The sequence below is a fragment of the Acanthisitta chloris genome, unplaced genomic scaffold (genome assembly GCF_000695815.1).
Source record: "Acanthisitta chloris isolate BGI_N310 unplaced genomic scaffold, ASM69581v1 scaffold1894, whole genome shotgun sequence".
NCBI lineage: Eukaryota > Metazoa > Chordata > Aves > Passeriformes > Acanthisittidae > Acanthisitta > Acanthisitta chloris.
The window spans coordinates 46,717-60,509 of record NW_008669650.1 but is presented as its reverse complement, the minus strand read 5'-3'; the positions used below and the strand labels follow the sequence as shown (position 1 = coordinate 60,509).

At 40.3% G+C, this 13,793-nt stretch overlaps 2 protein-coding genes across 2 annotated transcripts in view; one reads left to right on the top strand and one right to left on the bottom strand.

The window, feature by feature from the left end:
* Positions 1-897: 897 nt before the first annotated feature.
* On the top strand, positions 898-7,411 carry FAM162A (family with sequence similarity 162, member A). Its single transcript, XM_009073376.1, has 4 exons — positions 898-976; positions 3,192-3,300; positions 6,264-6,372; positions 7,325-7,411. Exons 1-4 carry the CDS (start codon positions 898-900, stop codon positions 7,409-7,411), a joined length of 384 nt encoding a protein of 127 aa, XP_009071624.1.
* A 1,975-nt stretch (positions 7,412-9,386) lies between these two features.
* KPNA1 (karyopherin alpha 1 (importin alpha 5)) overlaps positions 9,387-13,793 on the bottom strand; it is a 39,634-nt gene continuing 35,227 nt past the window's right edge. Inside the window, exons 12-13 of the mRNA XM_009073375.1 lie at positions 13,474-13,652; positions 9,387-12,405 (exon numbers count right to left, since the gene is read on the bottom strand). Coding sequence (XP_009071623.1) covers positions 12,218-12,405; positions 13,474-13,652 — 367 coding nt within the window. The 3' untranslated portion in view covers positions 9,387-12,217. The remainder of the gene's footprint in view (positions 12,406-13,473; positions 13,653-13,793) is intronic.

Sequence of the window (13,793 nt, the reverse complement as noted above, 5' to 3'; positions counted from 1 at the left end):
CGCTCCGTGCCTCCTTCTGCCCCTCCGGAGGCCTTCGAAAGGGTTCGGTGTCGTTGGGGGTGGGAAACGTCAATTAGTGACTTTTCAGAGCGGGAGCGTATGACGGCTCGAAAACAGAGGGCAGGTGTTTCTCTTAGGGGATACGTCTTCAGACAGCATGAAGAAGGCAAAAAAAATCTCATGTCGTGTTTTTAAAAGTGCCCTTTTCTGTCGTTCAAAGTTGGTTTGGGTTCTGGGGTTGCTTTTTTTTTTAAGATTTTTTCCTTATATTTATCAATGAATTAGATGCTCCTCCTTCAAAGTATGTTTTTGTACATAAGGTACTCTGACCTTTTCTAATGCATCACAAAGTCGGTATCTCTCAATTCAGCCAAGTTTTGCTTTTTTGGGCTTTGCTTGACCCTCTCATTGCTTTTGGGATGTGACAGGATTGGTAGAATGCTGGTGTGCAGGCCCTGGAATTGCACTATCCAGTGTGTATCTGAAGCGTATGAATACATGAGTTCCTGGAAACTCCAGGCTGTGTTGTGTCCTAGAAATTGATTGTGGGCTGTAACCTTGAATTATTTTTTTTTCTAAATGAAATTAACTGCATTCTCATTTTTTTTAAATAAAGTCAATAGGCTAGCTCAAGGCATAGGTTACAGACAAGCTTTCTTTTCTTTGTTAGGCTGTTACAACTAAATCTGGTACTTCTTATCTAATACTGCACTTATTGTTTTTCTTTGGGTTTTTTTCTCTTGTGTTTAAAAAAACCCCAACAAACACTTCCACTGAAAAGCTACTATTCTCACTTTCCACCATTCTGAGTGGGATTTGGCCTCTTTGCTTCCTCTGCTTTCTCTTCCAGATAGGGCTGTTAGACTGCTGGGAAGAAATATTCCCTCAATTCTGAGGATGACTGAAGGAGTGGATCTGAAGATAAGCAGAAGGCTTTGCATTAAACCCCAGGAAGAAAGTCAACTTCATCTAAAGGGTAAGAGTTTTTGATAAGATCATTCTGTTTCCTGCCACAAAATACTTGTGTATCCATGCCGCAATCATCTAACCAGGAATTTAGTCAACATAGATGCTAAATATCACTGATTTTGTCAGAGTGAGTCCTGATCTGTAGGCTGAACAATTGAGCATTAAATTTATTAATAAAGTCTTGTTTTCTAACAAAGCCCAGGGTCAACATTGCTTCTCGTGACAACACAGCTTTCACTTTGTAGTATCTTATCTGGTGAACACTCCTATGCTGAGACTTTGCAGCTGTGCTTTGCACCTGACTGTTCAGCCCCAGTGTAAACTATTAATGTTTAGGAACATTGTGTGAGCTAAAATACTTTTAGCAGTTTTTCAGAGTGCAGCCAGCTCCAGCTGTTCACAAAAGTGAGTGTGCCCTGCAGGTTCTCCTGAATTGTTGCCTTGGTTCGTGTTTAAAGGTAGAGCTGGTCAGGAAAAGCTCAGGCCATGAAACATTTTTTCACTATATATGGGACAGTTGTGGTGCTCTAATCAGAGTTCCTGTATAAGAGGTTCCCTTATGTGCCGCTGGTGCAGGATAAAAGGAGAATACAGAAGCAAAGCATTTGGCATGCTTGCCTTAAAAATAACACAGCTGTACTGGGTGAGACGAAAGGTCTCCTTGGAAGTGTGATGTCTCCAGCAGTGGCCAGTGAAGGAGGTTCCTTATGTTTTCTTGAAGACTAATGGGAATGGTGACCTGCAAGAAGAATCTAAGGAAGAGTATAGATAGAGGGCAAACACAGTGTTTCTCCTTTACACTGTTGTCCCAGAAGTGGCAGCTTTGTTTTTAGTGGTCCTCACTGGGTTTTTCTTTCACAAATTTGTGCAGTTTCTTGAAGCTGGATGTATTTTTAGCATCCACATTCTCTGAGGAGGAATTCCTCAGCTGAATCATGCTGTGAGAAAACAAGTACAGTCTGGTATTTGTTTTTTAACCCAATGTGTGCTTTTTTATGATCTGATTCCCCTTTATCCAGTACCCCTTCCAAAACAGGACCTGTTCATTATAACCCGCACTCCCAACAACTTCCAGTGCTCTATTTGGCTGAAGAGAGCTTCAATTACTGCTTTTCCAGGCCAAAGAGTCTCAGTCTAGGGGACAGTTTCATATGTGGTGGCCATTCCATACCTGTGGTCATCCTTACCCATCTTCTCTGTGCCTATTTCAGCTCCCTGTGAGATGAGGGATCAATATTTCACATGCTTTTCAAAATGCTGGAGTCAGAGTTTTACACAATGACATCGTAATGCTGCTGTCGGTGTTCCTAACCATTGCTAGTATGCTGTTTTCCTTTCTGTTACTGAACACCTTGCCAAAACCACTATGAACCCCGAGGACTTACTCCTCAGGCTTAGGTAATAATTAATAACAGTTAGATTAGAGTCTGTAATTTATAAGTGAGCTGGAATTGCTTCCTGTTGTTTCACTGTCCATCTTATTGACTCAGGATTTTGAAGCCCTGTGGCTTTTTGGGCTTAGCTGTCCTCTTTTATGTTTTTGAATAACCTGGTGGTGTCAGCAGACTGTATCCACCCCGATTCCTAGATAATCCATGCGGGAGCACACATCTATACAGGATACTTCCCACTGTTTGAAAGATAGACAGCTTTTCCCTTTTTATCTTTGCACCTTGTTCATTAGATTTTAATGGTATGTTATGTATGAAAACCTTCCCCTGTTACATTATGAATATTTTGTATACAGAGTTTGAAAGACTGAGCTGAAAATTAAGGGTCTCATGGTCATCTCTTTGTATATACCTTAAGACAGAATCTTGCACTGCCTGCACAGGTTAATATTCTGTGATGTGATGGTGCAGCATATTGGCTTTTCCGTAACTCTTGCATTTAATTATTTTTTCAAACTAATTTATATGTAATAGGAAAAGTATAATATTGCAGCATCTTAAGAAGCTTAGATGCTGGAGTAGCTTCTGCAGATATAGAGCTGCAAGTACAGAGGTTTTGGGAAAGATGTGGCTTTCCTTACATGGCCTCAGTCTAATCCACATTTACACATTTGTTACTCTGTGATACACGTTTTGGTCTTTAACCACTTAAAATTCTGCACTGCACACCCTAACTGGTTTTATTACAGCTGTGGTGATTTCAGCTTCTCTGACTTCGTTTTGGTGGTGTTTGTTTTGTTTTTATTTGTGTGTTTTGTTGGGGTTTTTTAGGTCGATCTCCTCTGAGGGTGCCTGGATACAAGCCTACAGACTGGGAGAAAAAGTTTTTGTTGTGGGCGGGCCATTTCAAAAATCCAGAGGATATACCAGAGACTGTCTCGTAAGTGTCAGTTCCAAAGCTGTAAAAGAGGCTTTATCTGTGCAGAAGTGAGTTATTTGAATGCAACTCCTCAACAACTTTCCTTAAATGGAATGGGTTTGCACAGCTGAAAAATCTCACACTGCTGTGATTGGTGTATCATCTTGTAGATGAGATAATACATCCCGATTGATTGGTTTTGTGGTTTTTTTGCAAAGGGATGACCAGCATTCATCAGTTGTATCATTAGAAAAACATAACAGATCAGTTAATTTTCATTCTTCTCTCACCATTGAAAAGCTTTTTTCAATGTTAGTGTGAGCTTCTTGTAGTATTTTTCTTCATATGTCAGTCTCCCCTTGTGGGAAACTTTCATGATATAGCTATGAAATAACTGTAACTCATAAAATATTTATTAATGAATGTCTGGAGGGCATGGGCCACCTATCTTTACTCTTGGAATTCAAACCAACAAACTGTGGAAAGGCTCTTTAAGAAAAAAAAATATATAGTCAAAATTTCCCTGTTGCTGGTGGAGTCCACGTGTCAATGCTTTTTCTTGTGTGAAAAGTAGAAAATGAAGACCAAATGTATGAACAGTAGGCAATTATTAGTTTAAAAAATGTTCCTAGTGGTAGCATTGTTTTTTAGAACATGCTAGTAATGTTTTTAAATATATGGATTTCTTTAAATTAAAAAGATCAGTAAACCTTGCACTACGTTGGGTAAGAAAATGCTGTAGGTGCCCTCTAAGATTTTTTTGCTTGGATGCACGACATGGAAACTGAAAATCCTCCCATGCATCTTAATGTATCACGCGAATAAATTTTGTTGAAATTGAATCATTCCATTTTGCATTTACTAATTTTCCTTAAAAGGACATTTGAAACACATACAGGTGTAAATTATTAGAACTTATTAAATTACCATTTGATATATTTTTGCATACCAAACACTTATGAATGTCTTTTTAAGAAAACAAGAGTTAGCAGAGTGATTGATTTCAGTAGTTTATTGAAAGGACAAACCAACTTCTGATAAGCTGACCATTTTTGCAAATGCATAGGGAATTCTTGTTTTATTTAGACAAATAATTCAGCCAAATCTGAGAAGACAGTTGAGAACTACAAAAGCTTGTTTTCCTGTTCTGAGATTAATTCAGAGTGGGTGGTAAGGGCTTGTCATATAACTCAGCAATCTTGTAAAATGTGATCAGAAGTAACTGGTTTACTAAATAAATGTTAATCTTAGCCATTGAATTGATTTGTGTTCAGGTAACTACCTTTTGCTCTTGTATATTTTTAACACATCTAAAGTACTTCCAAAATTAACTATAAAAGTTTTTTTAATTCTACTTCTGTGCATTTAACTGCAGCCTTTGCTCAAGGCATTCATTGCAGATCAGAAATCTTGTACTCAAATCAATACTCTGACAAAGACAAAACTCTCTTCAGCTCTCAGGTCCTATGTGATTTATCATGTTGAACTGTCATGGATCCTTCAGTATCTTCTCCCCACTCCAAGTATAAGGGTTTAAATTCGCTCATGTTTGTGTACAGTAATAATTTACCAGTTCTATTAGATACACTCTCCATGTTAGTTTTGGGGCATAATTACCTAGTTGTATACATTTATTCTTTTCATCACACAGTGTTGATGCTTTGCTAGTCATCTGCAGTTTTATAATGTGCCAGATTTAATCAGTGAGTATCAGACCTCCTTGAAAAGAGAGTCACCTGTTCTACATTCTGCAAGGAGAGTTACATATATAGGGTACAGGTGTTTGATTACTGTGGAAAGAGCATCTAAAAAGCAATATGCTTCACTGGCCCTTCTTGCATTGCTGTCTCTAACACAAACTTAAAATTTGCTGTAACTGAGGTGTCATAGGGGCAGAGTGATCTTCAGAGTTTAACCCAGCCTAAATGATCTTTTAACTCTTCACATGTACAGCTGGAAGATGTTAATAACTGCTGCTCTTCTTGGGGAAGGCTTCTGGTTTTTAAAACATAACAGCAGACTAGGCAACAGGTTTCCCAAAGGAGCAGTGTAGCTACTGGTGTGGCTAGGTAAGCCCCTGAAATGAAAAACAAACCCAAAGTGTCCCTCTGTTCAAAGCTGATATTGGAAAGCTTACCATCCTCCATGCCCTAGTTTCTTAAAAAAACAAATCACTTGAAGACTACTTACTCTAGTAGGAGGGAAGTGGTAAGCACGGGTCTTTCACCAAGTCCTACTGGGAATTTCTGAGGAGTGTTATGTTCAGCAGTCAGTGTGTAATCTATGGTGCTATCAAATCCTGTAGCCAAGGGAGCTGCCTTGCTGGAAAATAGACTGCATCATAAATGAGCCTGGTTTGAAGTTAAGGCAGAAGAAATTGCTAGCTGTGATAATGCTTCCCTCTGCCCAGAAACTCCCAACTCTTAACCACTATGTATTTTATTCCCGCTGACAAATGTTTTTTACCGTTCTGCTGCTGAGAAAAAAAAAACACGTGCTATGCAGTGTTAACTACACTACAGCTCTAAAGTGGATGGAGCTCTCCCTGGCTTTGCAGATGTTGGAAGGTGGTAGTGAGCACAGAGGGTGTTACACTAAGAAAACCAGTGTAGTATTAAAAAATGTGTATTATTAAAATCATCCCTTTCATCTTTCCATAATGAACATACACCTTTAAATACTGCAGCCTGCCTCCTTTGCAGTCAAGTGGTCTGCAAAGGCATATTGTCTCTTAACAATTATATAACCAAAGTTTAAAATGTTGGGTTTGTTTTCAGCTTTGAGAGGAACACCTCTGTGACTAAGTATCCCCCAAGGTAGCAGGGGATCAGCCTTTCCCACTCTTGTAAAACTTTTAGTGAAGAGAGCCAGGCACTCTTAACATTATACAAAGTTACCTAGACAGCATGCTAGGAGAAATTAAACAATTAGCCAAGTGGTTTATTTGGGTCTCTGATAATGAGTTTGTTCTTTTATTATTTGAGGATTGAAACAATCAGAGCAGCAAAGACCACACTGCGTGTGAAGTTCAGCTATGTAATGATTGCCTTGACAATCCTGGGATGCATAGTCATGGTGATTAGAGGGAAGCAGGTAAGCACAGATTTTTGGCTGATGAGTGCAAATCAATCTTCACATAAACTTCTCAGTTCCTCTGTGGATTTTTAGTACCATCTTGCTTTGGGGTTTTGGTTTTCTTGTTGTGGTTGGGGTTTTTTTCATTTTATCACTGAACAAAAATTTTGAAAGTTCTCCTAGTCCCCCCAGAAGTGTGACCCTCATTGACTGTCTCCCAAGTGAGACAAGGGTGATACCACTGTTAAGACTGCATGTGTTTCCTTTAGAAGAGGAAAAAAACCCCGAGCTTAAAGCATCTGCATGGGCAGAAGAACCATTTGTATGCTGCCTTTCTGAGGCAAATGTTCAGATCTTCTTTCAGTGGACTACTAAGTGTGCTAGAGAAACCTTAAAACTAGTGACAAGAGTCTCAACCACAGCACTATGAACTATGTCAAGTGACATTTTGGTCAGGATTTGTCTATTAAAATGACTAGGCTGCAGCACTCTGGACTGAAACAATGGAAAAGTTTTTCCCTGGCTTCAGCAGAAGAGATCAAACACTGACAATTCCCAGAATATTTTCCTCTGTAGTATGAATACAAACATGAGGAAGAGAGGACGACAGCTGCTTCGGGACCCTTGTTTTCAAAGCAGCTGGAATCTATTATGTATGACTTTTGATTTGTTTCTAGTACCTCTGACTTGTGAAGATCAGAAATTAATATTAAATACTGACCAGAAGCATAGAATATATATTCTAGTGCCTTAACAAAAAGGTTTAATTTATTCCCAGAGAAGTAATTACATTAAGCTAGAATAGTCTCTAGATACTTAACTTTAAATACTGTTGCTTCCTGGCATTAAAGCTGACAGAACTGTGCCTTGGTAAGGACAGAGCAGGCATTTTTTAAGCTACTGATTCACGTTTCAACTCTGTGGTCCTTCAGGTGATACTTGTTGATCTTGCTTTGTCATTACATTGTAGGCTGTAAAAAGGCATGAATCTCTTACAAGCATAAACTTGGAGAAGAAAGCCCAGTGGAGAGAGGAAGGTACATCTGGTAAACCTTAGAGGAAGAAATGAAAAGACCAAGGGCTGGGGAAGACAAGCCAGGTCCTTTAAAGCACTGGAAGGAAGATATAGTCACATTTTTCCTGTACGTTAGTTCTGTACTCTCACATTTGTGAAAGAATGAATGCATTATCCTGTACTCATTAAAACCAGAAACACCTATTTTCTTTTCCTAACAAGTGCCCCTTTTCTCTAAACTCTCTTCTTCATGGCTATTGGGACAGGACATTTGAGCAAACTGGATAGAGAGCATAACCGTTTCCCATGTGTGCTATGCACTTGATTAAGCATCTTTCAAAGTACTGCAGGAGATGTACCTGCATTCTTGGTACCAATCTCCTTTACCAAGTCTTATGCTCTTACTTACCACTTACAGGGAGGTACCTATAACACCACAGTCCATTGGGTTTCCACTGGTACGAACACAATGCCTTTACTGGGCTGTCACCTACTATCACTTCAAGTCCCTTCAGGAAGAATAGGGCTATATTTATTCCACATTGGTACTGGCTGCTTCAGCTATTCCGTATGTTCCTCTTTGTGCAAGACAGAACAATTATTGACTTGCATTAACATCATCAAAATGATCAGAACTTACTAGAAAGCCTGCTTAGCAGTTATTCTGGCTGCATCTGTTTAAGTGAGAGATTATGTTCTGTGACAGTCATCCCAGAGAGTCACACCCTGTTCACGCTGAACAGCCTGCAGCAACTGGAGACAATATTTTTCCTCCTTTCCATTCATTTGGAGGGAAATGCAGATTCAACATGTCAGGAATGGTCAAGACTATGTTACTTCCCAGGGGCACTGCCTGCTAACTGGCCCTGGGGACTCCAAAAACAAAAGAGACTTGCAGTTTGATAGATTTAGTTTGTGAACTTTCTCATAGCAGGAGATTATTCTTCTTGACACCTTTTCCATATTATTTTTGTTGTACTACTAAAAATTAACACTACCGATGAGTGAATGAAAAGCCCTACAAAAATGCAGGTAAATCTTCGTTTATACCTGGAAAACAAAAGCAGGGAAGGTTTCTATTGCAGTTCTCTCTAGTACTTTGTCCTTCAGAGCTGTAAAATAGCTGCTGCAGTCCATCTGTCTATGAGTTGCTTTTCTGGGTACCACAATGAGATGCAGCCAATCAGACAAGCTGTGCAGTCAGAGAAGTTATCACCTGCACGCTGTAACCATGACCTGTCACCACATTCTCTGTACAGCAATTATCACAAATACACTGTCAATCAAGCAGAGCAGATTAGATTGGATCTCCACGAGCAGACAGAAACAATTTTGAAGAAAATATGAGATCACCTTTCTGGCACTACATGCTGCCTGGCAGAGCTAAGAGTGGAACCCAAGAACTCCAGCAGCTCCTTCCCCTGTCCTCTGCACAAGCACATGCTGTCTCCTATTTAGACACAAGACAACAACAGATTGTTCAAAACAGTGTGACTTTCACAAAAATGACAGCTAGAGGCATTCTCTGAGGTGGTCCCGGTCTGAGCACATCTTTCAGGAGAGCAGAGAACATGTTTCAGTGTTTCTAGCAGGGGACATATCCTCATAGAACTGTTAGGATCAGTGTTCAAGCAGTAACATATAATGATCCTCATACTTTCAGGGGCACTTTTCCCCCAAAACAGAGTCCTTCCCCTGTGGCTGAGTGTTGTTTATTAGATGGGTAACGTTCCACTACATGTTTGGTGCTATTAAAATGCAAACAGTTTACTTGCCCTTGGCTTCCCAAGTAATTCTAATCAGTGTGTAATCAGTAAGCTGTTCCTTTCATAATTCACAAGTCTCATCTCCCTTCCATACCCATGTAATTTGCAGCCTTTGTTAAAGTTGGTATTGTTTCTTTTCAATCTATTAATAAGGATAAATAAAGCAAGGCCAAGAACTGGTTGCTGGAAGATCCTGATGGAAATACTCAATTGAGCACCATTTAAAATTACATTGAGACCTATGAGTTAGCCACATTTTAATCCATTTAATGTGTGCCATGTTATTTTTGTATTGTTGTGGTTTTCAGTCAAAATATTATGCAGTACCAGTCAAATGCCTTACACAGTCTAAGTATATATGACAACAATATCACCTGTGTGAACCAGGCCCGTCACTTCAAACAAACATACCAAGCTCAAAGATTTATACTTATCTGCTCTGAATTCACATATCCACAGCAAAAGTAACAAACACTGGCCAGGCTCCTTACACAGGAAGGCACACCATTCAGCTTAAATGGACTCTTTTTTTAATTCACTCATTTAGAGGCAATTGTCATTACTTTCTTGGGGGGCAGGGGAGGGAAACGCCAATGCACCACATTGTTTTCACTAGCCTGGAAAACACTTATATATATATAGATATATAGATATGCATATATATGCACACATTACGCATGTGTGTATATATATACGTGTGTGTGTACATATGTATATATACACTGCAGTGTATATATACACAGAATATACATATATGAATATACAGAATATATGCACACACACTTTGCTCAGATTTGTTTACAAAATATGTAGCATTTTTATACCATCCAATAAGAGGTACATGGTTTTAAACAAATCTTATAGAAATGACATGTTATTGGAAATTTACACGTAAAAAAATCCAGCACAAAAAAATCCAAAAGCTAAAACAAGATTTTGCTACTAATCAGTGCTTCTATCACCCTTCAAGAAAAGAGAAACACAGTTATTTATATGTGATGTAAAGGCAACATTGAGGGGTTTTTTTGCTTTTTTTAAATTAACCACCAAATTTAACCCCCTAAAATTACAAAGAATCGAAGTCCATTTACAGATCAAGTGCAGTAAACTAAATGTTCCTTCAGCACAAAGCAGCACTAGAGAAAATAACTGGGAGAGGGAAAGTGGAGGCCAACTGGCTTAGCTAGGGAGGCAGCAGGTGGCTGCTGCAGTGGCCACACAGGTCAAAGTCTCCATCCTGAAGCAGAGACAGAACTGAAGACTGTATTTAAATAATGGTCACCCAGAGCTGATGTTCAGGCCTTCACCTAGCTTCTTTCAGCAGTGTGACAAATGATGTGTGTATCTCTGTAACTCTGTATCCAATGGGCTGGTTTTGCTTTTGCAGTGGCTTATCACCAAGAGGAGTCATGAGGATCTTGCAGACAGTTCTGCCACTAACATTTACTACAGGTACATGACGCTGCAGCTGCCAGTGGCGATTTTGAAATGTTTACACTGGACAAATGTTGTGTTCCAAGCGTCCCAAATGGCTTGAAAAGAACATAGCCCGATGCAGGGGGGAGCAGGTGGCCTAGGGAATCCATTGCATTTACAGAAATGGAACCACCACCTTCAATCATGTGGCATCTCCCCAGTTGTGTGAAGAATTTGGTGTCAGTGTCAGCTGAACTCAGTGAGGAGTGGCTGGGCCTTTGCATCAGATGTCTGTGATCCAAGCAGATTGCGGAGCCAAGAACATGCTGCTAGCAGAAGGGCAGTCGACAGCTGCGGGTGGCAGCTGCCATGCAGTCAGCAATGCCTTACAGATGTCACCTGTAGGAACCATGCGTTCCATGCTAATTCACCTGAAGTCTCATGGAGAGCAAAACAGAAAAATGAAATGAGAGGGCCAGGTGGATCCAGCTGTAAGAGTACTATCCTTTGAATGTAGTGTCATTTGAGTTGTTAAATAAGGGGCTTGACCATAAGGACTCTTACTCCATCAGGTGAGCTGGAAAGGAAGCTCTTGTCTTGTGAAAATGAAAAGGAGATTTAACACTCCTTATGCTAAGTTTTACAAATTAAGATTTCTGTATTCAGAAGGTAATTTTTCAGAAGACAAATCTGTTCAAGTCACACTGTGTAAAAACGTAAAGAGGCAGACAGGAATTTTTCAGCCATAACTAATACCAAGGACCAGACTCTTGAGCATGAAGTCAGGAAAGGCTTGATTTTTAAGGAAGAGGCCCGGCTGGATCATACTGCTGGCAAGCAGAAGTGGGGGCAGTTTCTCCATTCTAGAAGCCGTTCTGGAAAGTTATTTCTGGGGAAGTGTTAAGAGTGACCTATTCACAGGTTCTTTTTTTTGTGGATGGAGAGGAAAAACTGGGAAGGCATACAAATCTCCACAGTGGTCTGCAATCCAACTTGGGAGTTCAGTGTTGAGATGGGATGGGGCCAGATGTGTTCAGTATTCTTAAGAACCACAAAACATGTCCATTGCAGCCTGTTGTTCCAGGGGATAGAGAACTTACTCCATTGTTTGTAACATGTTCCTCATGCCAATAACCCTAGCTGGCACATACAGCAAAGTAGATACATTGCATGTGAAGGTTTAACGCATCTCTCGCAGCCATCCAAAGAGGCATCCAGGGGAGAATGTGGGGGATGAATTCAGCTACGTTCTCAGAAAGGCTGAATGTCCCCCTGGACTGCAGGCACACACTACAGCAAATACAAGAGAAAGGTGACCTTCTCTTAGATGCCAGGAGTGTGGGGGCTAGTGGAGGAGGGATTATTTTCCTGTAATAGGAACAGGGAATATCTCAAAGTATAGAAAGGTGCCTCAACTCCACGAAGATGACAGTGTAGAGATTCAGAATCTAGAGGAAAAGGGTGATTCTGGTGACCTCTTGCCAAGGAGGGGGCATCCTGCCATGGAGAGCCAAAAGTTTTCCAGACGTATGTAAGAGCACGTGCACAAGGCAAGCGAATGAGCGCAAACAGGGTTATGGAAAACATTGAGAGAATCACTCCACAGGTGGCTTGTGGCTCGACAACAGGATTGGCTAGGTAGAGGAGCACACAGCACAGGGGCATCTCAAAGCTGAAAGCCTTCCATGGGAGCCTCACACTGCTGGAAGATGTACTGTTGCTGGTTGAGATCCACTTGTGGGGCAATGCTGCTGTCTTCATCCTCTGTTCCAAAGTAGTGCTCAATCAGGTCAAAGGCCTTCTGATAAATCTCTTGATTCTCATGGCTCTGCAGGAATTCAATCTTGTCCAGGCCTGCAGAGGAAAGAGGCACACAAAAGTTACAGCTCAGTGAAAGCATATGACCGTGATAATTTTCAATCTGTTCCACAACAATTCTCTCCCACCTTCAGAAAGAAAAGGACCTCTGTGGAGACCTGTACCCAACTTGTACTCTCCACAGCCAAAGAAAACCAGTTTGAACTACAGAGTTCACTGTAACTGTTACGCATTTCACACTTTCTCTCTGCCTCTACCCTTTCACTCAAAAATTAACTCAACAAACTTAAACGGGTAAAGAACAAGGCTTTTTCTGAAGAGACTTTTAGGACCATACTTCCTGAAAGTGTGTTCACAGTGTTTTCTTTACAAGGACTCTGACTAGAGAATCACGTAAGTGCAAACTGAAACAGACTTCTGGTGATCACCTAGTCCAACCTGCAGCCCAGCCCAGCCTTACTAACCAACATCAGATTAGGTTAGCTGTGTCTAGCCAACTCTTCAAAACTTTCCAAGATGAAGACTCCATTATCTACTGTGTAACACATGTCTATACAATGCAGTCAAACTCGGGCAACCAGTTTTTTGGCTGAAATTAAGCAAATGGTCAAACTCGGGCCTTGTAGTCACAGAGGAAAACAACACAGCAAGGAATGATGCTATAACAAAATCCAAGTCATTCTAGTAAATCTCTAATATTGGGAATTGTAGTGGCTTTCTTGTCTACTCCTTTTACTGTGTATGAAGATTAAACAATTCTCTGATACTCTAGAGACATTTCTGCAACACTAAGACAAAAAGGGAAGTTAAAATCTAGAAGCAGGCATGAAAAGAAAACCTGATTCTGACACAACTGTTCCCTGGAAGTCAAAGTAACCATGAAGGGTACCAAGGTTCAAAAAACCATGTTCAGTGATACTACCTTCTTCTATACTACTCTTGATAACCCATTTTTATTTTTCTTAGTAAGAATTTGCCAATTCATGTGGAAACTGAACTTAGGTTATTTTCAAATAACAGTGATCAGAACAGAGTCTACTGAAACTCTAAGGGGTTTGTGATCGCTGCTTTCACCCCCGACTTCCACAGGTGTTTTGCTCATACCATATGCTTCTTCAATAAGAGCGCAGTAAGGATTGATGCCAGTGTCACTGCGTTTGGATTCCTGCTCTCCAAGCCTCAGGATGTTCTCCAGCCCATTCAGTGCTACTTGCACAATCTTTGAGTCCATTACTGTAAGGAGGTCACAGAGTGGTTTGATGCATCCCAGTTCTACTAAATACCTGAAAAACACCATATGGAACCCAATAAATTGTCTGCAAAATCATAACTGGTGTAGCCATTTTAGCACTTAGCATGAAGGTGTAAGAACCAAAACAATCACACAGTATCAGCTTGACTAGAGAAACTAAAGAAAATAGTCA

What these genes read in the sequence shown, in the direction of transcription:
- FAM162A (XM_009073376.1), top strand. Translation starts at nt 898, where the DNA reads ATGACTGAAGGAGTGGATCTGAAGATAAGCAGAAGGCTTTGCATTAAA. An exon ending in GATATACCAGAGACTGTCTC is followed by an intron (nt 3,301 to 6,263) that starts GTAAGTGTCAGT and finishes TTATTATTTGAG; the next exon opens with GATTGAAACAATCAGAGCAG. An exon ending in TGGTGATTAGAGGGAAGCAG is followed by an intron (nt 6,373 to 7,324) that starts GTAAGCACAGAT and finishes ATTACATTGTAG; the next exon opens with GCTGTAAAAAGGCATGAATC.